The 25754-nt window shown below is 46.8% G+C and overlaps 1 protein-coding gene across 1 annotated transcript in view; it reads right to left on the bottom strand.

Moving 5' to 3' along the window:
- The window catches only part of LOC118783225 (kinase suppressor of Ras 1-like), a 38367-nt gene extending 14398 nt beyond the window's left edge, over positions 1-23969 (bottom strand). The window contains exons 1-2 of the mRNA XM_036536984.1: positions 23570-23969; positions 6239-6379 (exon numbers count right to left, since the gene is read on the bottom strand). Coding sequence (XP_036392877.1) covers positions 6239-6379; positions 23570-23782 — 354 coding nt within the window. The 5' untranslated portion in view covers positions 23783-23969. The remainder of the gene's footprint in view (positions 1-6238; positions 6380-23569) is intronic.
- Between the last annotated feature and the right edge of the window lie 1785 nt (positions 23970-25754).

Genomic DNA, 25754 nt, shown 5'->3' with positions numbered 1-25754 from the left:
TGAGACAAAAAAGGGGAAAGAATGAGAGAGAGAGAGAAAGAGGGAGAGAAGGAGAGAGAGAGAGAGAGAGAGCGAGCACCCACAAAAGCCCTCGATATGTGTACAAACAGGGCTTTAAGGAGCTAAGACAAACCCAAGAGACGCCTCCACATGCTGGGGGAGGAAGCGAAACCCACTCCCCTGCGAGACCTCAAAACAGGAAACCCCAAAAGCAAGGTGGCGAGCAGGAGAGGACGGGCCGCTGTGCCGGGAGTCGAACCTCTTCCCTCCGAACGGACCCTCCTGCTCCTCGTGCCGCACGTACCGTGGGGTGGTTTCCAGCTCGGGAGCTCGGCAGCTCGCTCTCCTCACGAGACAGCATTCCAGCGATGTCGCTTCCCGGCAGGAGTCACGCTGTGAGGCCTCTCTCTCGCCAGCTTGATCCCTCCCTCCTCCCTCCTCCCTCCCTTTGACTCCCCCCCCTTCCCTCGCTCTCATTGTGTGCTTACAGCAAGGACTGCATCATCTTCCTGTCACCATGCTTCTCCACCACGGCCTGAGAAGGCAGGCATTTCCGAAACCTATTTCCCAAAAGGGAGAAAAAGGCTGTATCCTTTCAGGAGCAATGAGGGTGACTGCAAACCCAGAAGGAGCACATGTGAGCTTTGTGCCTGTCAAAGTCTGAGGGATGTCAGGTAAACTCCCTATATAGTAACAGAACTGTCAGAGAGAACACATGCACCCAGATCAGCTGCGTTTCCTGCAGAAATCTGATTGGTCAAGGTGGCGAGACATATATGTTTGTGTCTTTTCTTTAATTTAGGAAAACTATATCCCAGTTCTTACTAGGGGTGCAACGGATCACAAAACTCACGGTTCGGATCGTATCACGGTTTGTGAGTCACGGATCGGATCATTTTTCAGATCAGCAAAAAAAAAAAAAAGGGAGACAAATATAACTTTGCTTTCCATTTATTACTTGAAGAACTTAAAGAACACTTAAATCAAGATATCCAATGCTTAAATAAAATCTTAAAATAACATATTCAATACTCAGTTGTTAAATTAAACTGCAATACAAGTGCTTGTTCTGCTGTTCTTCAGCTGTGTCCAAAATCGCTCCCTATTTACTGTATAGTTCATAGAACTGCCAGCTAGCTAGCTAACATTAGTTTTAACTAATTTGAATAGATGAAGTTGGGTGCTAGTTCTTTCATTAAGTTAGCTCGTGATAGATAGGGAGCGGTATTATCTAGCTAGCAGATTAATGTCAGTTGCAACTAGCTAGTCACTTAGCTAGCTAGCTGGCACAGTTAGACACAAAGATGTTCATACAAATGTTCAAATAAACTTGCAAACATAAAACTATATCTAAAAAATTATTAATTTATTGTATGACTGTGAATAGTGAGTGAGTAAACGAGTCAGCGATTTCAGACGCAGCCTTTGTCTTCGCAATGCTTCTGCTAAGTAAGGTTGCTGGTTATTAAAATGGTGCTTGTATCTTTTCACTGCAACTCTACATCGAGATTTAAGGAATTCACATGCATGCCGAACCGTGGGGGGGGGGGGGGGGGGGGGGTGCCATATGGATCACAGATCAACTATGGTCCATTACACCACATTGTTCTGTTATACAGAACACAAATACCCTGTTTGAGAGAATTTTGAGTGAATTATTATTCCTGGTATAATATACTATTATTATAATAATATTAAAGAATGAAAAAGAAAACAAAGAATGGTAAAGAAAACAAGATCATTTAAGTCCACTCTCTTGGAAAACAAACTGTGGCTTGGAGGTTTGTGAGATTGGATGCGATCGACAGTGGAACGGGAAGCCGGTTTCAGTAAAGCCGCTGCATTCTCTGTCCCCACCCACAGCCAGACTGATCCGGCTGATAGAGCACAGTCTGTTCACCACTAACAACTTCCAGAAAAGTCTGGCTTTCCTCCAGGACATTCCCTGCGGTTACTGGAGGGTCGGATCATTGAGAGCTTCTTATCCGTGTCGGTCAGTCTGTTGAGACGGACGCTTCCAGATGCTCCCCGAAATATTATGTGGTGATGTCATCCAAATAGCTCTGCTGTTATTTATAGATGGTTAACAATAGGTGGTTCAAGATGGCTGTAGTGTTGCTAGAGTGATGAGAATAGATGTTTGCGCACCAATCTGAGGCAGCCTGGTGATATGTGAGCCCATTCAGTCTCCTCTTAGAGACAGCAGACCACCCAGAGTATTTTCCACTCTTCAGGTTACCCAGCACCCCACAGTGAAGTAAGCACTGATTGGTGGATAGTGGTGAGCAACCTGCAGGCTGAGAGTGGAGATATGGTGGATGACATACCCACTCCTATCTCCCATAACAGTTTTGTTTAGCTACCACGGAATCCCAGGCATCATCAGCTGATGATACGGCTGTGATGGAATCCGGGCTGTAGAGGTCAAGTTGCACTCAAAGCGAACACCCCAGCCACTGAGCTACTCAAGAGCAACTCAGTGCCATGCATTTGTAATCTGATGCCCCTTTTCCACCAAGGCAGCTCGAGGGCCGGTTTGGAGCCAGTGTCTAATCTCGAACCAGTTCTTTGCATTTCGACAGCCAAAGAACCTGCTCTCGGCCATGAAAACTGGTTCGAGAGCGGCACCAACACTTTGCTGGTCTAGAACCAAGAAGCGCTTATGTCAGGGGCTGGGGGCGGAATTATAATGACCAACAAGACCAACTAAAACTTTGTGACAGCCATTTAAAAAAAAACAGCTAATGCAGCGTCTAGTCTGCCTAAAAAGAAAAAGAAGAAAAACCAGAGTTTTATTTTTCAAATGTTTTGCCTTGTTGCCAGCCAGCTATGTATTTCTTAGCTGTTTAGCGAGCTACTAATTTCTCACATCAATGGCTAGTTAGCTAGCTGGCTAGCTAGCTAGCTGTTGATCAGCTAACATTACTCAAGCAAGCATAGCTACGCATTTCTCACATCAATGTTACATTTGACGTTCGTATCATTGATGTGAGAAATATGTAGCTGTTCTTGCTTGGGTAATGTCAGCTGACCAACAGCTACTTAGCCAGCTACCGTAACCTTGGTAACAGTAGCTAACGTTATCTTGCTACTTTCTAACATCGACTCACCTACCAATGTCACTTAACATTTGGCTTTACAAAAGGCTAACATTGTATAAAGTGAAGTGGACAATTTCGTTTTTTAAAGCACTGTTCTCTTGTTTTTGTTGTTGTTGTTTGTTCCTGCTAGCTTGCAGTGGCGGCTGCAAGCTAGCGAAACACTATGCTCACGAAGCACCGCAGATTGTCTGAAATTTGTGTGCTATTGCCAAAGCTACAGCATGAGATTGCTATCCTTGTTAATTAAACAATTTGAATAATTAAGTGGCACGTAATCCCAAGGCTTTCTCTTAAATATGTCACATTATAGCTTTCTTGTGTTACAAAATTAAAATTACGGAACTGAGATAAATTTAGTTAAATCAATTTAAATTACTGAGAATAAACTTTTAGGTTTGGTTGAGTGCAATAAACAATAACGTTTAGAACACAGACCTCACAAAAGCTGTGATGTGTCATGAGCATTTAACGTAATTTAAATGGATAAATGCCATCCTTGTTAATTAATTGCACGTTGTAGCTTTCGAAAGCACACAAACTACAGACAATCTGCGGTATTTCACGAGCATGATCATTTACTCTATTTACACGATTGGTGTCGATGATTCTGTGAGTTATTTGTTTTATTGATAATCAAGGAGGATAAAGGAGAACAGGTTGAAAGTAATGATAGATTTAAAGGTAGTATTTGAGATCCCTCCTCTGGCTCCTGGTCGCAGCCAGGATCCACTTCAAAACCTTGACCCTCACCTTTTCTGCTGCAAGAAAGACCACCCGACCTACCTCCAAGACCTCATCCTATCCTATGCACCCGCTCTGCTACATCCGGACACCTCGCTCCTCCCACCAACAGAATGAAAGGCCCACGTTCCTCTCAACATCGTTTTTCCATCATCGCCCCCCAGTGGTGGAATGAACTCCCCACCCCCTGAGAACAACTCCTTCTCTCCAACCCTTCAGACGTGGGCTGAAGACACACCTCTTCAGACTCTACCTGGACTTGTAGCACTATCTCTTTGTATTTGTAGCACGTTTTTGGCCTAGGTAGTACAGCAGCACTTTATTGTCCCAGTGACTGTATTTGGTATATGTAACCTTATGTAACCTTAGATCAGATATGCAACCTTATGTAACCTTAGATGAGATTAGTTCTGTCTCACTACACTGACCTTGTGCTCAGCTTCAGCACTATCTGCATTGTATAACCTGTACACATCTTGCCCTTGTACCTGTTGTTTGCCCACTATATGCACTTTTGTATGTCGCTTTGGATAAAAGTGTCTCCTAAATGAATAATTGTAAATGTAAATGTATTTGGGCTTCCCCTGTTTCCAGCTCACCAGCTACCAGCTTGGCGTTAGCGGGAAAGTGGAGACGTATACAGTGACGTAATGACATGGCTCTATGGTGGCTCTCTAGCCCGTGGAAAAGCAAACCGGTTCTTAGAAGGTTTGCAAGTTGAACCAACTCCGAACTGGCACTAGCACCAGCCCAGAACAAGCACCTAGTTTGCGTTGGTGGAAAAGGGGCCTGTGTGAAGAAACAACATTTAGTGCCAATGTGAAATGCACCCATCCATCTGTGCCTTTTGGTTCTGTGGACAGAAAATACTTTCAAATAGCTTCAGTGGTCTGCTTTATTAATCTTTGATGATAACTACAAATGACTGCGTCTTTTTTTTGGGCCCAGTAGATCTCCACCATCCGTCCACTAGAGGGAGTTTGTCTGATGACTTGGCATTAATGCTTTTTACCCAGACCCCATCTCTCTCTCCTTCCCAGTCTTATTTGTTCTCTTTCTTCCTCAGGGTCTCTCTCTCCCAGCCTCACTCGTTCTCTCTCTCCCCCTCAGGGTCTCTCTCTCTCTCTTTCCCTGGCTCATTCACTCTCTCTTCCTCTTACACATACCTCTGTGTCCCACTCCCATTCCCTCTCTCCACCCATTTGAGGGAGGAAAGTGCAGTGAATAAGGATGGCCTCCAGGAGACACACAAAGTGGGATATGGTGCGGACTGTTTATGGAACCATTTCTGTACATAGAAGCCCACACAAGCTATGTTTGCAGTTCCAGGAAAGAAACCATCGTAATTGCTCTGAAATATGCTATCCAATAAACAGCTCAGCTTCTTTCCCAGTAAGCTGTCATTTAAATGGGGCTTGGTCTTCACAGTATAATCACCCCGAGATATCAAATGACATAATCACATACTGTGATACCTACACACAAAGGCTTTTTTACAGCCACAAGGAGACAGTAACAAACACAAACAACACAGATTACGCACACACGCACACACGCACGCACACACGCGCACACACACACACACACACACACACACACACACACACACACTTCATGACACAGCGCCGCACACGTTCTCTGCCTCACATCTGAATCACGCATCAGGGCTGGGCCCTGGTTTGCCTGCCATGACTCCAAGGCTTCAGCATTTCTTTAACCACAACAAACAGCCAGCTTTCCATGAGGTCACTTCCTGCAGAGGGAATTGCCTCTTTGCATGAATATCCTGTGGATTGCTGGATGCACCAAAACTCCTTGCCAACTGCAACACTGCCGATTACATCTGACAGAGATCATTTAAGACAGAGAGACTTCCCACACAGGAAGCCCACTCCAGGAGATTCTGTTTTGGCAGACGTGAGATACCAGACTCACATTGACAGTCTACTTGTTCATTTCCTGTTAGTTCTAAACTGCTTGGATCACAGACCCAATTCAATCAAGTCCACATTTACACAAAGTAAGACAACAGTGAATGACAGACAGCTCCTCGTTTTCACACTTATATCTTATCCTGCAGGTGTTCTGATTGGCTGACTTGTTAGGAATGTTCTTGTACAGGCACAGTCTAAGGCTCAATATGCATAGCCAGCAGAGCACCTGAACTTTCCATTACCAAACACAGGGCTTCCATGGAAGGAGGGGGTGGAGAAGGTGTTCCTGTCTGCACACCCTGTCTACCTTTCACATTTGGCTACTGAGTTCAGGACAGTATTTAAAAACAGTTTCCTGCGATGGAACCTTTCTGCACACAAGTGTACATATTGACACTCACAAATGTGCATGTACACACACACACATGCGCGTGCACACACACGCACACATGCACGCAGTACCTCTATAAGCTCAGGTCGCATGTTGACGGTCCGCAGCCAGTCACAGAGGCGGGGGTAGGCATCCAGGGCTTGGAGCCTTTCTCTCTCTGGCACCCTCCGTTTGCACTGCAGCTGCTTACAGATGTACTTCACCAGCTTCACCTGCAGGTGGCGACAGAGGACACAGCGGAGGGGAAGGGAGTTAGCGGAGAGGAACAGGATTTGGTTTCAACTGCCAGCATTCAAGACTTCGAGGCAGGATGAGGTGTGCAGAGAAAAGAAAAAAGAAACAAAAACACACAAAAAATGCTGCTAGTCCTCCTGAAGGAATAATCACTACCATGACGACAGCCCGAGCACAGAGCCAACACCTCAGGACTCGCGGTACACTGCGCTCTGCAAAAGCAGCACAGAGCGGAGCAGCCACCGCGCACCACAACAGGATTAGCTGGATTTATCTGGCGAGTCCGGACCGGTCCGGCTGTCAGAGCCAAGCTGGCGCAGCCTTGCATCACTTACACACAGCTGGCCTGACACAGCGCCCGCAGAACGCTGCTGCCGGAACGCGCCCCCCCCGTCACCCACCCAACCCCCTTTCCGCAAACACCTTGTATGAGTCAGGTGTGACCGCACCTGGAGCCAGATGACTGATGCCATGCGTACTACATCAGGAAATGTACCACAGAAATCTCTGTGTGACGTCTATTGAGATATGCAAATCCCCCAAACAGGGACCCCCCGCCGTGTAACTGTAGTCTGAGGAGTGGCGGGAGCTGGCAGACAGCAAGCCAAAGTGGGGGGCCTCACATGTTCCTTAAACTGCTCTTATGTCACACTTTCTCACTAGCAAATCACCGGCACACTACACAGCACTCCACTGTCAGTCACAAATTGCATGGCCAACTGCAAAACCACTCCTCCGGTCACGAAACGCAACACCCCAGGAAAAACACAAGCAGAGAGGGGAAGATTCATATCTGCAGCGTACAACAGGCGACCAGACGGGTTTTGATTCACAGGGCTGGCACGGTTTCTTGAGAAATCTGTGACTCAAATGTAAAACTGTTTCTTAGGACGCCGCAGGCGCTGGGAGATGCTAGCTCTCCTCTCCAAGCTGCACCTGTTCAACTGGCTCTGCGCTGAGATCAGCATCAGCCAACTCAAAGCCTATTGTTTATTCATGCCTCACCAGAAAACACGGATCAGAGCAAGGCCCCGAGCAAAACCAACAGGTCAGGGAGCATACACATACTGTGTGTGTGTGTGTGTGTGCGCGTGTGTGTGAGAGAGAGTCTATGTATGGTTGATTTTTGCTAAAATATACCAATATAAAATACACACACACACACACACACACACACACACACACGCATATACACAAAAACACACATGGACTAGAAACACAAAAACACTAAAAAGTTACACAAATTCCAAAAAAAAAATTAAAATAAGACCTGAATCCAATAACTTAGAAATATCATTACAGTTCTAATGATGTACTATAGCCTCAAATATCATTAACCTGTATACCTAATGTCATTAGAACTACTGCAAGGTTTTGTACTGCACTTTATCATACTACTTCTTAATGCTGAGTAAGAGTAAGAGCTGGACAATGGAGGACAGAGATGGTGTCTGTGTGGTTCTGGTTTTGGCTCTGGTTCCCTCCGATTCAATTCTTAATCATTATTTCAGCTCATCTGGGGCAGCTGGTTTATCCTGAGAGGCTCAGAGTCTGTGTGTGTGTGTGTGTGTGTGTGTGTGTGTGGGTGAGTGTGCATATTTCCATATGTCACTGTGTTGCATAAGCAAACATTTGGCCTGTCTGACGCTGAATTAACAAAACCAGGCACAATATCAGGGCAAGGACAAACAGCAGGACCAGACCTGGAACTGCATCTGCCTTACACATTCAGGCAGCTGCACATGGTGACAGTGTTTGTATATCTGTGTGTATTTGTGTGAGTGTGTGTTTGTCTGTGTGTGTGTGTGTGTGTGTGCTTGTGCCTGTGCGCATGTGTGTGTGGTGTGTGTACATATGTGTGCATATCTGTGTTAATGTGCGTCTGTGTGCTTGTATGCATATGCCCGTGAGTTTGACAAGACAAATTAGTCCTTCTTTGCCATGAGACCTGTTTAAACAAATACAGCAGTGCAGACTGTTGATAAGACAGACTGTTCTCGTTTCAGGTTTCTCCATAAACACAAACATGGCCAGGTCATCTCCCTCGCAGCTTTCAGCTAGGACCCACGTAAAACTGCGATAAGAATAGCAATAAAGTGCTGCGAAGGCACCACGGAAATATATAAATAAAGAATGGAATCTTTCCTGCCCGCCTCAGCACCGAGTCAGGATCCAAGCCTTTTTTTGCTTTCCCCTCTAGCAAACAGGATTGTCTATAAATAGTGGTTATTATAAGGAGAACAGTGAGTTAGCCTTCTCATGGGGGCGTCTGTTCCGCTGCCATGGCAACTGAGTGTCATCGGAACATTGCGGCTGCCGATGACAAGGCACTGTGACATCACTGGCCTAGAGGACGCGGAGCAACGGGTGCAGGGACAGCACCACCCTGGCCCCGCCTCTCTGGGCTCTCCCTGCGCAAAGCATGAGAAAGAACGACTCGAATTAAATTGAGTCACACACTACTGAAATAAAGGAGCCAACTACTACGTGGCCACGCTGATTATACTCAAATGCTACACGGGCACATCCAATTAGAGATCAGATTTAACTTTGTACAACTAGCTTCCCATCTGTTGGCTGATTGAACCTTAAATCAAGACACTGCAACAAAAAAAAAAGAACCAAACAAGAACTACACTGAGACCCAATATACTCCCGTCTGCTCTTAATGACCAAATCTGACCAATCATTTATTCAGTTTGATGTCTGTTACATTTTGACAAACTGTATATCATTGAAGAATGAATTATGTCCTGACTGATTACAGAATACACCCTGGTACAGTGCATGCTGGGAAATGCGCAGGTGGAAATGTGCATCAACTAACTAATTGAGCTAATTACGTACAGGGACTGGGCTGGAACTAAAGTGCATGTACACCTGGGTCCCAGAGGGAGGAGTCTAATGCTCTGGGATTACATCAACAACAAACTCAGCTCTGAGGGAGAAAGGCCACTGACACACATATACACACAGACAGAAAGACAGACACACACACAGATCCATGAGTAGACAGCAACAGTCAGAGAGAAACAGACTGTCTGACTTTAACACAGACAGACAGACAGACAATCAGAGAGCAAAACCTACACACACAGATACACACTCAATTTTCATCCACAGACGCAGACCTTTCAGAACACCCAGGGCAGCAGGCTTTGCAGGCATACCGCTGCCCAGCAACCAGCAGTCGCCACTCCCATTCTAGTTTATATTTGCTCCTCATAATTTTAATGAGCAGAGACCCCACTCAAACCCCCGTGACTGCTGGGACATCCGAGCGGTCTGTGCCTTCCTCCCAGCGTGCCTCAGGCTGATGCCACACACGGCAATGCTCAGAGTGAAAGCAGGTACGAGGCCACGCTGTGCTCTGTATAGCACTGTGCTCGCTTCTCTCTCTCCCTCTCCTTCTCCTTCTCTTACTTGTCTCTTTTACTCCTGGCGGCAGCTATTGAGGAGGCGTCCCTGGCCTTTCACCTGTGAGGCAGGTATGAGTGCGCGTACCTGCTTGGTTGAAGTGCCAGCCAACAAAGGGACAAGAACAGGCCTTTCTCAGTGTGCTCGCTCAGGCACACACTCACAGACACACACTCACACACACACACTCACACACACACACTCACACACACACTCACACACACTCTCACACACACTCTCACACTCACTCTCACACTCACACTCACACTCACACTCACACTCACACTCACACACTCACACTCACACACTCACACTCACACACTCACACTCACACACTCACACTCACTCTCACACACTCACACTCACTCTCACACACTCACACACTCACACACTCACACACTCACACACACAGTATCCTGAGCACCGAGGCAACCAGCAGCCCTGAGAATGGGGCTGAAAAGAGGCCTACTCGTCCTCTTCTGCTGTAGGGGGAGCCCTTGCTGATGGGGGGAAAGTGGGGGGTGGCACATTAAAACAACAGGCCGACAGAGTGATGACAGACAGATGGCACCTTTCCTCTCACCACTGTGAGTTGGACATAGTCTTCCACAGCCCTCTCCACAAGAGTTGCAACAAGAAACAGGGACCATTTCAGTTCAACCCCAAGACAAAAGCAAAACTCTGCAAGAATGAAGAGAGAATGATCCCCTAATTTCATTCATTCCTAAGATCCTAAGAAAGCCAGACTCAAATTAGGGCATTATCACAGAGAGAGGGGGCATTATTGCAGAGAGAAGGGGTATTATTGCAGAGAGAAGGGGTATTATTGCAGCCAGGTGGCATCATCGCAGAGACAGGGGGCATCATCACAGAGACAGAGGGAATTATCACAGAGAGGGGGAAGTATGGCAGAGACAGGTCGCATTACGGCAGAGAGAGACAGAGAAACCACTCTGGTCCTAGTGAAGCCCTGTTAACAATTCAAGTTTCTGAAAGACTGATCTAAAACCAACATCTTGCCTGTTGTTAAAGTCAGAAATTCCTAGAAGATGATCTTGCAGCAAAGCACAGCAGATTTCAGTCCAGGGCGTTCATGTCATTAGAAGTGGGGTTGACATCCACCACTTCAGGATGGGAGAGTCAATTTCATTCTGTTTCGGAGTTCACACTATGAGTGAACTGATCTGTTCCCTCTCCATTTAGAATCCGGGAGCCAAAGACCCCTCCTCCCCCACCCCCAAGTCATAAGCTCTGACCAAAACTTCCTACTCTTCGAGGCTTCTAAATGCCTGCCCTAACCTTTCCCAGGGGATTTGTGTTCATCACTACCAAGCCACAAGCAGCTGCCACACAGTCAGGACTTCCCACTAGTATCACCAACTGTCTCCAACTGTCAAGACAGCCTTTAGTCCCCATAGCCTGATGGGTAATCTGTGACTGGCTGTAGACTAACCAGTGCTCTATCAGTAGTATAACCAGTAGTCTGGCTGGCTGGGAAAGCTCTTTAATAATGACTGGTACAGAGGACCAGTAAGAGACCCTACCATGCCATAGTGCCTGGAGAAATACCATATTAGTTCGGCCTTTTTACCATCATTTAAACACTCTCATATTACTCAAAATGTCAATTATACAAGCTGACACTGAAAATGTATGACATAACAAAGCCATCCCCTTCATCATTCTGCAGTGAGAAAAACGGAGCACGGCTTTCAAGGCAATTTCTGTTTCCAGATAAAGAGCAAGCTCAGATAGACGAAACAGGAATTTACACCACAAGGCTGGTGCGCACCACAGAGTGAACGTTAAAAACTGAACTGTGAACAGTCATACACCGACACCACAACTGACTCAAAAACAGAGTAGGAGAGACCACCTATCAAAAGACTGATCTCAGGTCAGCTGAGTAACGCAATGGTGGGTTAAAAAATGCTGAAGATTGGCACGGAAAAAAACCCCAGGAAGGCCTTCAAAGAGCAATCAGCAAATCGCATTATGCAAAAGACAACAAAGCAGTTCTGCAATGATGAGTCTGGTACCAATGGAGACATGCAAAAAAAAGTTAACTCTTAAATGAATTATGCCATAACGTAAGTGAGAACAACTTTCATGTTGTGGACAGAGGGCATGTGCTGCACAAGCTGTACGTTGAAGCGGTTTTGGATCATGCTGAGGCAGGAAAAAAAGAAAAGTATGTCCTCTGAACAGAGATATTTTCCATCAGTCCTCCAGTGAGGACTCTCAACCCCCAGTCCTATTTATAACAGCAGGGCCTGCTACTGGAATGGTATCATTAATGTGGAAACTATTCCTGCGAGCCCAAGACGTGTGTGTCTACCCCTTTTTTGCACAAGAAAAGCTGGTATTTTTAGGTCCAGAGAGGAAAAAGAAAAAAAGAAGAGATGTGCTTTTGTGCGAATCCAGCAATGAGAGAAACTGGTGACAGAGGTGAAGATGACAGTAAATTAAAAGGTCACAGAATGAGAGACAGGATTGGTTAAAAAGAAATGAAAAGCATTCTTCAGAGCCTTTGTGAAACCGCACGGGGATTTCCTGACACGCACAATCGCTCTGTGGGTCTGCTCACAGCGGCGGAGCATCGCGGGCTACAGACACAGGCCTCCGCTTTCGATTCACTACTCAAACTGAGCCTAACTCCAGCCCGTCCAGGCAGAATTGTGGGTTGCCTCACTGGGGTCAGGGTTCTGTGTTTCCCCTGCTGTTCTGCGACACTCACTGGTAGCCTGCAGAGCCGGAATGGCGGCCTGTACCATGGGGCCAGGGTTCTGTGTTTTCCCTGCTGCTCTGGGACACCCATTGGTAGCCTGTAGAGCCAGAATGGTGGCCTGCATTAAGGGGGCCAGGATTCTGTGTTTTCCCTGCTGCTCTGGAACACCCATTGTTAGCCTGTAGAGTCAGAATGACAGCCTTTCTTGAAACACCAGATCTATGCTTTTCTACTGCTCCAGGAAATGCAGCCAGACCTTATAAAGGTAAACCACCTCACATCTGTAAAAACAGGAGAGCCTGCACTGGTGGCAAAAAAAATCACAGCAGCATCAGCTAGTGGGACATAACCCAAAGGAGGTACTCTACTATACATATTCCTTCTGTGGTCCAGGTGCAGTGAGCTGAGCCATGGGACTTTCATTGTTCATCTTGGCTCTCCTGCTGGACATGGTTCATGGCCACTACGTTCTGCTGCTGAGATATGGAATCTAGTGTTAAGCTGTCTGGTTCAGCAACCAGCAATGATGGCAACCTGAAACAGCCGACAGGAGCAGTTACTTCCACACTGTCCAGGCATCAGCATCTTTCACTCACTGGCCACATTTCTCCAGTGGCACCCAGCCCGGCAGACACTCAGGGGAGGAGCCATGGGAGACAAAGGGGGTGGAGTCAAAGAGACAGGAAGTGACTCTTAATTCCACATCATTATCACAGTGAACCACAATTAGGGCTTCTTTACCTTGTGGCTGATCCATTTTTGGCATCTCCTGACACCTGTATTCATATTTAAGGGCATTTAAAAGGAACTGAAAATCACCTTCTCATATTTTCAATGGTTGGAAAAGTTTTAAAGTGTGGAGGTGGGTGGACAGCAAGACCTCTTTATCCCTCAGGTTCTTCACTCTCTGAGAGCCAATCAGGCAGCGTGATGTGGCGTGACATTACTGAGCAAGCACAAAGAGTCCAAGAGTGAAGGACACATAAAAATGCTGCTTTGGAGCTCACCCTAAAAACCAACCACATCACCACAAGGCTAATATTACCTTTCCTGTGAGACACTGGGGTATGAGGACTATGGCAGCAATCTCTCTGCCTCATCATCGCCTGCAGGGAGAGGAAATCCACCATCTCACTGGTGGCCAAGCTTCCCCACCAACTCTCTGAGACACTGGGACACTTGAATGACCAAATGACCCTATGAAGGAAGGTGTCGTGATCAACAGCAGAGCGCAAGACCCAGATTCATCCTTCGTCTCCATCCCTGAGCAAGGCATTATAGCAGGCCCTGCTTACTGACAGAAATGTGAATCAGGCTTCACACGGCAGGCAAAGGAGGGGGAGCAAGTAGAACCACCTCAAGAGACTGGAGGCGAAATTTCATTACAGCATTATAGTGTTTAAATGGGAGGAGAGACTAGTCTGTTCACATCAGCAATACACACTGCTAATCTGCTAATCACCACCCCACCCTCATCCAAAACCTGTTTGTTTGATTTCCTCCAGTGAAGTGAAAAATTAGCACCTCCTTTAAAAAACCACAATCAGTCTTAGAAGAGATCATCTGACGCAAACCAACAGCTAATGCACCAGGCAATGGGACACTCCATAGGATAAGCACCCCTCTCTGTCTGCCTCTCAGACATTCATTACACACGCGTTACACATGAAGAACAAGCTGTGCATCACCCTATCAGTAAAGAGGAAATGCTGGTGAGTCATTCATGATAAGGGATTTCTTTTTTGACATCACAGAAATCAAATTCTCAGCTCCACTTCCAATGCTGTGTTAAGTTCACCCAGGCCACAAGCGACAAAACATATTGCTAGAATCTTCCCCCTTCATAAAGACTGTGCCCACGTTCCTCTCTGCTAGGACATAAGGCAATGGCAACGTTAAGAGCTCAGTCTTCCCTTTTGTACATCCTTACTCAACCCACCAAGCTGTTCTATGCAGGTGCCAGCCCAGTGTTCCATATTCATGGTTGACTTATGGAGACCCACCTCCATCTGCTAACACTGTGCTGTCAGAACCCTCCCAAGGTGAGGCTGCTCTTCCCCAGTGACTCAGAATCACCATCAGCATGTCAGCAAGGTGGTTTGTCCTTAACTTGACGCAACAATCTGCTTCAAAAAACATGCTAACCTCCCCAGCATCCAAAACCATGCCAACCTCCTAAACTACAGAACATATTAACCTCTGCAACTCCCAAACATGCATGTGTTCTCCTGAAGACAGGAAGGCCCCACAAGACAGTACCATGTTCTACAAATTCCTCTTGCTGCCTTGGTTTATTTTCTAGCACAGGTGTGTAGTATACTACAGAGCCATTAACATACAGAACACACATTTCAACACCAAAACATTTTCAGCAGGAAAGACGAAATAAACCAAATGAGCAATTTTCACCCACAGCATTCCTATCATATACGGCAGGTAATAGGTAACTGGCCCCACCTCCCTCCCTACAGTCCTTCATCCACTCCATCTGTTCCCCTAATTCATGACCCACTACAGCAAATCAGATGCCTGAAACAACAGCAAATCATCCCCCACTTCCTACCTTCCTGCTGGCACTTGCTGTGGTCCTCTCTTATGTAATCCTAATGGAATGCTGTGTACTCCTCACTTAGTCTAACAGTGCACAATGATGGTGATCTGCTCAGACCTCTTGAGTCACTGAGCACCCACTTTGTTGGCTGAGAGGTGAGCCTCTTTGAGTGACACAAAGCAAATACTGGTGAGAGAGGTGTACACAGCAAAGTCTAGCACTGACTGCAGCGACCAGCTAAAGCTACATGCACTTGGCAGCTAATGGCAAAACAACTAATGATTAACTCCTGCTGCATCCCGATGGCATGCCAACTGCCTCCTGTAATTCTCAGAGAGCCAAGGCTTTGGGTGCACACTGAGCAGTGGAAGCACATGCAGCTCGCCCTAACGTGGTCATGGGAAAAATGCCGTTGTGTGACAAACACCCTCTCAAGCATCCCAGAATAAACAGCATCAGAGTCCAGAAGACGACATGGTGCTCAGCTGTGGCTGGGGGCATTTGGAGACATGAAGAATTAGACATGCTCAGCAGGGGGTTCCTTCCTTTGTGACCCCATGTGGTAAACCCTGGGAGACCATCACAGCATGATCAAAGGCACTCCACCAAAGTAAAGGTCACTTTACCATTCGTGGTGAGCAGGCCACTGGGCATAGCAGTCTGAAATGCCAGGATCAGTTCCTGACAGACCATCTCTAGAGGAAAACCCCACCCACAACACAGCAATGGATATATCCTAGCAACAAGTCACACACTGAGTAGCAAGCACAGGGCATGCCTCAACTGGCCAGGCCTCTCCCCCACTATTACCTGCAATAGGCTGCATGGAGCACCTTGAAAATGACTTGATTGGGTGCGACAATAAAGAAATCTTTCTCCCCCATGACAAACACACAAACACTACTGTTTGGCCATAGGTGGTGAGCAAAGCCCATTTTGTAGCTGGTGGATGGAGCCTGTTTGGCTGTAGGTGTTAGGTGGTGCCTAACAGACGACAGCTTGCTGCTCTACTCCGCTGATTCTTCCACTCCTGCAGTCATATGCATAGTAATAAAGGCAGCCGAACTTCTCTCCGATATGGGCTTCAGAAGGGTTCAACACCTGCTGAAGCAGCAGGGACAACAGCTCTGACACAGGCTTCAGGAGGGAGACCTGCTGCCGAAGCAGAGGGGACAGCAGCTCTGTGGGGCCCAGCAGCTGCAGATGCAGCAGGTTTGCCTGTTAGCTTTTACAGTGCTATGGCAGATTTATATGACTCTTCTGAACTGCTCCAGCCCAGGTTCCCAGTTTCCCTCTGTACTGTGCAGCAACATGAGCAGTCTGAGCACATTCCAAATCATGAGAATCACGCTGTTTTCGTCCTCTATTTTTGTGTCTGTTACCACAGCTTCTGTGTCCGGACTAACAAGGATGTAATGCAATTAGAAGAAAATAGCTGAACTACTGAAAGTAATTTCCATTTTTAGCCACTGTGGTTCAGGAGGGGGATGTTCCTGAACAAGGATCCCACCCTGCCCACCCTGCCAGTGATTCTATAGACACCCCCTGTAGGTGGAGCTGTAGGAAACTACAGGACATTACAGCTTCGACCTTACAATAAATCTATTGACTATGCGTGGTGCTGAGTGATAGGTTTATTGGCTTCAACCAACAGAGAGTGTAAGAGCAGAGCGGCATAGTGATTGGACAGGATGCAGGGGGGGGCTGCAGGTGTCTGCTATACATCGTGCACGGCTCAGACCTCGCTCTGTGTGCTCGCTGGTGTGTCAGACACGCATGGCCGCAGGGCCTCGCCACATGTTCTCAGCTTCACCGCCTCGCCGTGGGGAGAAGGGAGTCTGCTCTGGGGTCAGCAGGGGCAATGAAGATTTACAACCAGAACTGCAGAGGAATCTGTAACAGGGTCAGTGTACCAAGGTCAGATCGCCCATCACTCCCATGACCAGCACCCAGCCTGTGGACTCACGCCTCAGTTTCTCCTCACTGCAGTTTGGATTTTGCTGACGAAGAACAAAGCAACAAAGTCGCCTTGACCACAGCAAAAACAGGCTTGTCTGGCTTTGATTCAGGTCAGGCTAACTTTTCTCTGGCTCAGGTCTGTTTCACACCTGAGTAGTGCTCTAGTATGAATAATTTGTTTATAACTAATCAACAGAAGAGCTTCATTAACCTGGTGGTCATTAACCTTGACAAAACTTCAACATGCACACACTTTATCCAGGGTCAGAGTGTATATGTGTGTGGGGGTGTATAATGTAGACAGATTAGGTCTATGAAGGCCCTGTAATGTATCTAAACATTAAAATGTTTGGGACATCGCAACCTTGGTAACACTGATTAACAGGAGCACATCCTGCACATTTGCACACCATAGTGTCAGCATCATGCTGTCTACTTTCTGCTACATGCCCATCGCCCTGTCACTGGTGCACACACACGTGTGAACGCATGCAACAACACACATACACGCACACACCTTTTTCACAGATCAGAAACCCCCAGCATGAAACAAATGCTCCGGAGGAGTACACTGCCAGTGTATCTGCCACTGGCTGCCAATGAAAGGTCTAATCCTGCTGCTTGGTGGAGATCTGAGCCAGATCTGATGAAAAGCTTCAGTGGAATACTTCACAAGCTGGACAAACACAGCCAACGCAAAACGCACAACAACTTCCTGTGTCACCAAAGGGAGCTGGAAGAGGCGGCATGGCTGAGACAACGTGGTGTTGAGACGGGAGATCACACACGACAGGCGGAGGAGGACGGGAGGGGAGGGGTCACAGAGGAGGAGAGAGGAGGAGGAGGAGGAGAGAAGACAGGAGAAGGACAGACGAGGAGAGAAGGGGAGGTTGCGAGCAATGTGTGCAGTCAGGGAAGCTGCGTGAGCGCACAGTCCTGAATCTAAACACCAACAGGGCCCTGAATTCAAAACACAGAGGCCAAGCTCTGCCTTGCAACAGCTAGAATCTTTGACTGGTCTGTGTTCTGCATCATTTTCAAAAGCCACCCCATTCTGACTGCAACGGAACCAGGGGGTGTAGTTTCTGAGCTCCAGTCACATAGTCTTGTCCCTGATTGGAGATTGGGCTGCAGTCGATTGACCTTGGTTACAATCTTGGCACAATGTCTCAGTGCAGATGTTTTTGTTTCATTTCCCTTCCCTGCCCCCTTTCCCAGCACACCTATACCGCCTGCTTCCACAGCATACAGAGAGTGCCCGACCGTTAGCGCACTCTCTCACTCACCACCTGGTCTCTAGGAGCCATCGCTTCCAAACTGACACCTGGCCCAAACAACACCTGGGGCCCAGAGGCCACAGTCTTTTGTCCCCATAACACCCCCCACCGCCTCCCACCACACAATAAGAAGCTCACGATTATGGTGACATGACACAACTCATCTCCAATAACCTCAAAACACCGCCCAGAGAGGCCCTCTTGGGGAGATCTGAAACCCAACTCCTGTACAATTCAACTAGCCCCACGTGCCCAACACGTGGTGCTCTTATCAGTACAAAAGACAGAGATAGACAAAGAGAGGTCAAAGGTCAGGCAGTGGGCTTCAGTTAGCCGAATCTGCTTGTGTTTCAGTCTGGAGACAAGTCCCCTGTCGAGCCCATGTCCAAGAGCAAGCACGCGCTGTTCATCTGTGAAACACTCGGTAGGCTGCCTCCCCTCTCTCTCCCTCTCCCTCTCTCCCTCTCCCTCTCTCTCTCTCTCTCTCCACGTCATTAGATTTTTTTTATTTGACATCCAGCACTGCAAACGCGTAGGAAGCATGAAGTCTAAATTTAGCTGCAGCCACAATAACAGCATGAGAGACTGTTTCCATGGTGCTGGGAAGACGCTCCGATGACGAGGAGTTTTTGTCTGGTGATCACGAATTTTCTCCCCCGTCCCCCAAACACAGAACATGCACCCAAGAACAGGGCGGGCATGGGGGGCGCCGGGAGGGCCGGTTTCCCGTTCACTTCAGCCCACATGCTAGGTGCTCGCAGTAACAAATGCCAGCAGAATGCGATGAAATGCATCATGTCGTGACTTCCACCTGAATTAGGGCTGAGAATGCTGATCCTGGATCAGATGTTTTAGGGTGGGTACATGGTACCCAGGATGCGATTTGTTGTATGTGACAGGCACTGTGGTGTACTAGTGTTAGTACACATGAACAGAAGAAAACCAAGCACACAAAGAAGCGCACATTTAACACATTTTAAAGCAGGTTAAAAGCGGAGAACTGACAGAAAATTCTGACAGACACACATACACATCCACCCACACACACAGACACACACGCACCACAGAGTCATGAGGCACACACCAACACATCCATTCACAAACATACAAAAAGACACTCAGAGACCAGAGACACACACACAAGCACATGCCTGTACACACGTGCACGCACACGCACGCACGCACGCACGCACGCACGCACGCACGCACGCACACACGCACGCACACACGCACACACACACGCACACACACACGCACACACACAGTGCACTTAGACAAAAACATGCTGAATCTGAGATGGACAGTTACGGAGAGAGAGCTCTGCACACAGCAGTGAGCAGAGCCGTGCTCCCTCTCGATGGGGATTAGAGACACCAAGCTTGAGCGCACCACTTCACCGGGAGAGCCGGGGGCGCAATTATCTCCAGCCGCTGCTGCAGACGTCAAGTGGCCAAATAAAACGCTCGTGCGTGAGAGGCTAACGAGCGCTCGAGCCCCTCTCTAGCAGTGCTCGAGTGCAACTCTCTGGGAGAAGAGGGTCCCCTCCAGAGCGGGCCGCGGCGCGCGGACGTGAGGGCGGCCTCCTGGGCCCACTGCCAGCACCGCCAGCACCATCAGCCATCAGGGGGAATTAAAACACGCCCAAGCCATTTTCTCGACATGCCAATTGACCGCGCCGACAGACACATGACAGCCATGCGCTCCTCTACAGGAGAAACACATGAGCGTCATTTCTGTCCTTGCAATTCCATTCTTGGACGAAATGAAAGAAAAAAAACGAAACAAACATTGTTCAAAAGAGGCCTCTGTCTCCACCTCGCTGTTAACCAAACCTGATTCTTCTCAATATGGAGCCAGACCTCGGGGATATCAGCTGGGCTGCACACGTGTTACCAATCAATTAATCAATCAATCAAGCTCTATTCAGTATGGCTCCCTTCACAAAGAGCATGTTGCAAAGGACCAGAGAGAGGAACTCTCTCATTTCATTACACACAATTATTTTTGAATCACTGATGCAGGATCTGAGGTCACTCAAACTAATCAGAGGTTGCAGAAAGAGACAGACTGGTACACAAGACACAGGACAATAAAAACAGGAGAAGACTACACAAGAAATCTGTGATAAAATCAACAGAAATTAGAGCTAGTTAAGCAACAGAAAGCATTCATATTACATTGATTCAATTTCCAAATTATAAAATGACAAACAAGATAAATACGCAAGCTTATCTGTTTCATGGCGGTGTCGGCCGGAAATGTGACAAGTCACCACAACAAATTTTAAGAATGACATGTTAGATGATTCCTGTATTCAGTAAAAATGCACAGGGACTCTGCTACAGGACTTCCTTTCAAAGCCCTACCCCTTCATTTCCTGTCTGTGAAAGCACATGTGTCTACAGTGAGGGGTGGGGTCTGGAATGCAGGTAGGGGACAGACTTCCTGTGAGAAAATGAAGTGAAACCAACAGATTTACTGAGGGGTGGCCCGGGGGGGGCTGACTGAGGCCACACTGATTCAAGCCACCCTCACAGACATCTTCCGCTTCCAGACACCCCCCACCGGGTGGCTTTACAGCCAACTCTTCCTTCTGGTACCCTTTTCCCTTCCCTTTCAGGAAGCACCACATCCAATTGCATGGTGGTGCATGGCATGTGTCTCACAGCATGTATTTTACTGATTCTTAGAGTTATTGATGCAACTCCTCCACCCAACAACAAACCATTTCACACCCCCCCCCCCCCCCCCCCATAATAACCCAGGTTTTAAACTATAAAGCCTATTTTCCAATTTTGCTCTGATGTAACAGGGATTAATTAGGATTTTGAGATTAATTCTGAACGGCTTTCAGTGCGAATCTCTGCATCACAGTGGTTAAATCCAGGTTATGCTGGATGACAGTTTATTTGAAACTAATACAGTACTAGAACATTATGTTTCGCAGATTTGAGCCAAACCACTCCCTTGACAAGAGTATTTGAGGACGGTTTGCCAAGTGGTGTATGGCTGCAGAGGTCAGGACAGCTTTTATTCATTTTGATACAAAAAAGGCAAAAACATGACACTGAATTATTCAGGGCCATTTCAATCCTGTGACTTAGGCTCACGTGCTAGCACTAATGATGTTATAAAAAGAGAAAAACAACAGACCAAACGCCAATCAAGATGGCTATAACATTTCACCCCATTGTCTGTTTTGTCTCAATAACAAAGTATGTTTTGAAAACATAGCAGTATGAGGAGTCCCTCGGTCAGACCCCGTCTCCAGTATCTGGGACAATATGATCTGTCTAGGCCGCAAAGCCACAACAGGGGCACTGTTTTAGACACACATTCCCAATCACACCACGACAGCAGGACACAGATGTCCTAATCCCCTATAAGACTCTAATAACATACATTTCACATATACAACATTTGCACAGCTAGGCATATTTTCTGCAGGGTCAGTGCCTTGCTCAAGGGTACAAGGAGAGTGTCCCATCTAGGGTCTGAATTTGCATGTTACTGGTCCCAAGTGCAGTCCCTCAGTAGCTCCGCCACACTGCGACCCAGCTTCTGCGCTCCAGCAATGCAAACACACCCCAGGTTTTTGTTTCCTAGGCAACGCAGGCACGCCCGTTCAAACTCTGACGTTGAAATTCCTCCTCCGTGCAAGGGGATGGCAGGGGTCACTGACAACTTTAGGAATTTCTGGCGTCAGAAATGGAATGATAACACTCCTCCAGGACCTCACAGTCTGTAACTCCTACAACTCTAGTCTTTATGCTGTGCAACATCTGACCCGACAACTGTGGATTAAGAGGACAGGTGCAAAAAAAGCATGACACCAGAAACAACTGAAAACAAACCAAGGAATCCTAAAGTTGCCTGCACTCTCAAAATGCCCTGATCTAAAATTAAACATGTTGTAAGCAACGCAGACAAAGAGATGGTTGGCACGTTAGCTGAAATGCGACGAGACTGTTCGCACTGCCCTAACCTAGGCCATTGTCAACATCTCGTCTAACCAGCACTGTCATAAAGCAGGAAAATGCATGATACAATCAACATATCCAAGATATTGCGGCCTTGGGTTCACGTAACGTGTGGACTCATACAAAAACTGAAGTCCTACTTTAAATAATTCCGCCGACTTCACAAAATTGGCCCGGTGACTAACCTTTCCTACTGACGAATTTAAAACCATCGTACAAGATTTGTTTACACTACTCCTGTAGCCTACTTCACGCAAACATTGCTTTAGCAACGCAGAAGTGATCAAACCCCGCTTAAATTTACCGGCATAAGTCATCGGACCCTTCTAAAGACGACGCAGACTGGCAAAGGAAGGTGCGCGGCTACGTCCGTCTGCTGCATCTTAAATCTAACCACTTCAGCTGTACTGCTGCAGACGACCCATTTCATCACATGGTCTCACAAATGACAAATGTATACTATTGTTTCATTACTGTAGTCATGTTTTAACGGATAGATCACAGTATAACTATAACATATTAACGTGTATAGATCACAGTATAACTATAACATATTAACGTGTATAATAACGTTTTGACGTAAACCCATGGCCCTATCTTCGTACGTGCTTACTGCTACAGGTGCAAAAAATATGTTTCACGTCTAAACTCCAACAGATGGACCTTTAATTACAAGAAAACGATTGCCTTTCGACAGTTCTGACAATTTATTCGGAGTTAGTTTTTTTTAAGAATGCCCGTGACAAGTGTGTAACACGTCTCGCTGAAGGAAGATGCACGCAAACATAATATAAAACATAATGCTAAAATGTATGCGGCACTCGTGCTTCTATTTTATGTTCTCACCAAGAAATGCACAGGGGAATCCCAAGCAGCAAGTCATATGCAAAACTGACATATGAAGGGAATTGCGTTTTTCAAAACACTTCTGTCGCCTACACAGGGAGGTCAAAAATAACACTAAAACCCACAAAGCTTTGCGAACACAGGGTAAGCAATAACTGTACACCAGGTTCGTTCATTTTGCAAATACCATGTGTCTATCTATATCTCCAAGTCTGATTGTATATCATGTAGCTAGTAAGCTATGTGCAGCTTTGAAATAAATAACTGCATGCATTGACGTTAAAAGAAGAAATTACGAGGATACCCCCTAGATATCAACGACAAACAGCCAAGAGCAAAGGAACCTATACACAACACCGCATTGTCATTTTGTTTTAGACATATTTCTTCCCTTATTGCTTCATAATTACCTCTAAAGTGCGTATCTCTTGCTGGGTGAGATCGTTGGATGCGGCGCATTTTGTCCGGAGCCCTTGCAAACTGGAGATGGAGATTTCGATCATGTTCTGGATGAGTTCGCATTGGTGTAGTGCGGCCATCGCTGCGCCACCGCCACTAGCCCTCCCCGACGGTTCATCACTTTCGACCATCTTTTCACCACCTTTGCCAGACACACTATCCATTCCTCGGCATTGGGCACGGGTTAAGGAAGGTGGCTTTAAACTGAAAATACGATTATATACATAAGCACCAAATATGCAAAGTAGCAATACACTATCAATAATATTTTTCTCCTTGCAAGCTTCGCCCAGATATGAACAAAATAATAATACGTATATGGGCTGCTGACAAAATATGTAGCATTCAACCAAGTCCAGGTCCTGCTATTCAGATTACTTTGACAGCACGTCTCGCTCGTGCTGCCCGCTTGTTCCGCCGTGAGATTCCTCCTCTCCCTCCCTGAAAAGCTCTCTCACATTCGGCGTTTACCGTCTGTCAGCTGTTGGTAACATCATGCGTCGTGTAGCATTCTGGGAGATGCAGTTTTGTGTAGTTGGCTAGTCGTTCCTCCGGCGACCGTAGTTCAGCGGAAAGGGTTGCATTGCAGTTGCCCGTCTTCGACACGATTCCCCTAAGCAGGTCTATAAATCTTCTTCGATTATCTCGTCTCTGAATCATGTGTTTGCTACCCAATGTCACATCATGCTATTTTATTTTTAACACAGAGAGAGATTTGACCAAGACAAATTAAGACATTCACATCCACACGTGACAAAATTCGGGATTATTTCCGACGTTTTTTGACAGTTGCTCGAAACAAAGCACCGTAACACCGTAGAGGGAGTTAGAATAACTCCGCGTGCTGGGGATTTCCATAAAACCAAGTTTACGCATTAACTGCGATTATCAGTTCTCTTACCGCCTGAGCTAGATTACTGGCAGTTAATATTGACGTCCTTCATAAATCTGCCAGAAGAACCTGCAGCGGTCGATAACACTATAGTTTGTTGTTTCTCTAAATGCCCAGTCAGAACTTAAGAACGTTTTTGTTCTTTTAGTTAGAGCAAGGAGTGAATGAAGGTCCTTCATTTGGGGATAATGAGGAAACCACATAACAGAGAATAGGCACTCTTATAAAAACAAAACGGCGTCCTCTAAACTGTATTATGGACTATCAATCCAGGATGGGTACCCGCCCTTCATTGTTCAAAGCCGAGCTGCCTCGATTTATCTAGTAAAAGTCTGACCCCAGCAAAGTGTTTTAGCAGGGTGCTACAAAACACAAATGTTTTTAGTGATATAAGCCATGCTCTCCAGGGCCACATCATCTGCTGCTGCTCTGCCCAGGTCTTGAAAGGCCACAGCATCTGCATGACTACTCTACCCTGGTGCTGAAACCATTTATTTCCATGCTGCTGCTGCTGCTGCTGCTGCTGCTGCTGCTTTCTGTAAATTCATTGTGCAACATGGTAAGATGTGAAAACAAATAATTGGAGGTAGGTGTGATTGACGTCATGCTAAAGGTAAGTGCTGCAGAATAAACATTGACAGTGCCAAACTGGGACTGTATGCTCACAGCTTTTATCTGAGGAAGCCCTCCACTTCCAGCTCTCTCCCTGTTCTACCTCTGTCTCATGTCTCTTTCTCTAATTCTCTCTGTCTGTCCCTTTGATAAGGACTTTGCTTGTCTTATGCTCTGTGTCCAGTCAACACACAGCTTTCTCCTTTGTTTACCTACATGTTCCATTTTCCCATGATGTCATCACTCCAGCACCAGTAAAATAAGAAGTTTGGAAAAGAATAAAAAACAACAGTAAGCAGGCAAGCAGTGAAGGCTGAAATTTCCTGAAAACAAAAGCAGCGATTTTTTTTCTTTTTAACACATGTTTCCATTGAAACTATTCACTCTGTTATGTCAATGTGTCCCCATTCTCTCATTGTTGGTGTCTATGGGGGGGTTATCCTCTGGCTTCCTTTCAGAGCTCAGCCCATGGACTGGAGGAACATTAGTGTTAGCGACGCACCTGCGGGTTACATACGGGTGGAGGTGCAGTGGGAATGGGGGCCAGGCCTCGAAGCCCAGAGTAAACAGTGCCAGCACACTGTGGCGTGTTATGAATTCCTTCCACTGGAACGGTTGGCGTGCTGGGACCT

Source organism: Megalops cyprinoides, chromosome 9, assembly GCF_013368585.1.
Source record: "Megalops cyprinoides isolate fMegCyp1 chromosome 9, fMegCyp1.pri, whole genome shotgun sequence".
NCBI lineage: Eukaryota > Metazoa > Chordata > Actinopteri > Elopiformes > Megalopidae > Megalops > Megalops cyprinoides.
Note: the sequence above shows the minus strand (reverse complement) of the source record. Positions and strands in the feature narration are given on the sequence as shown.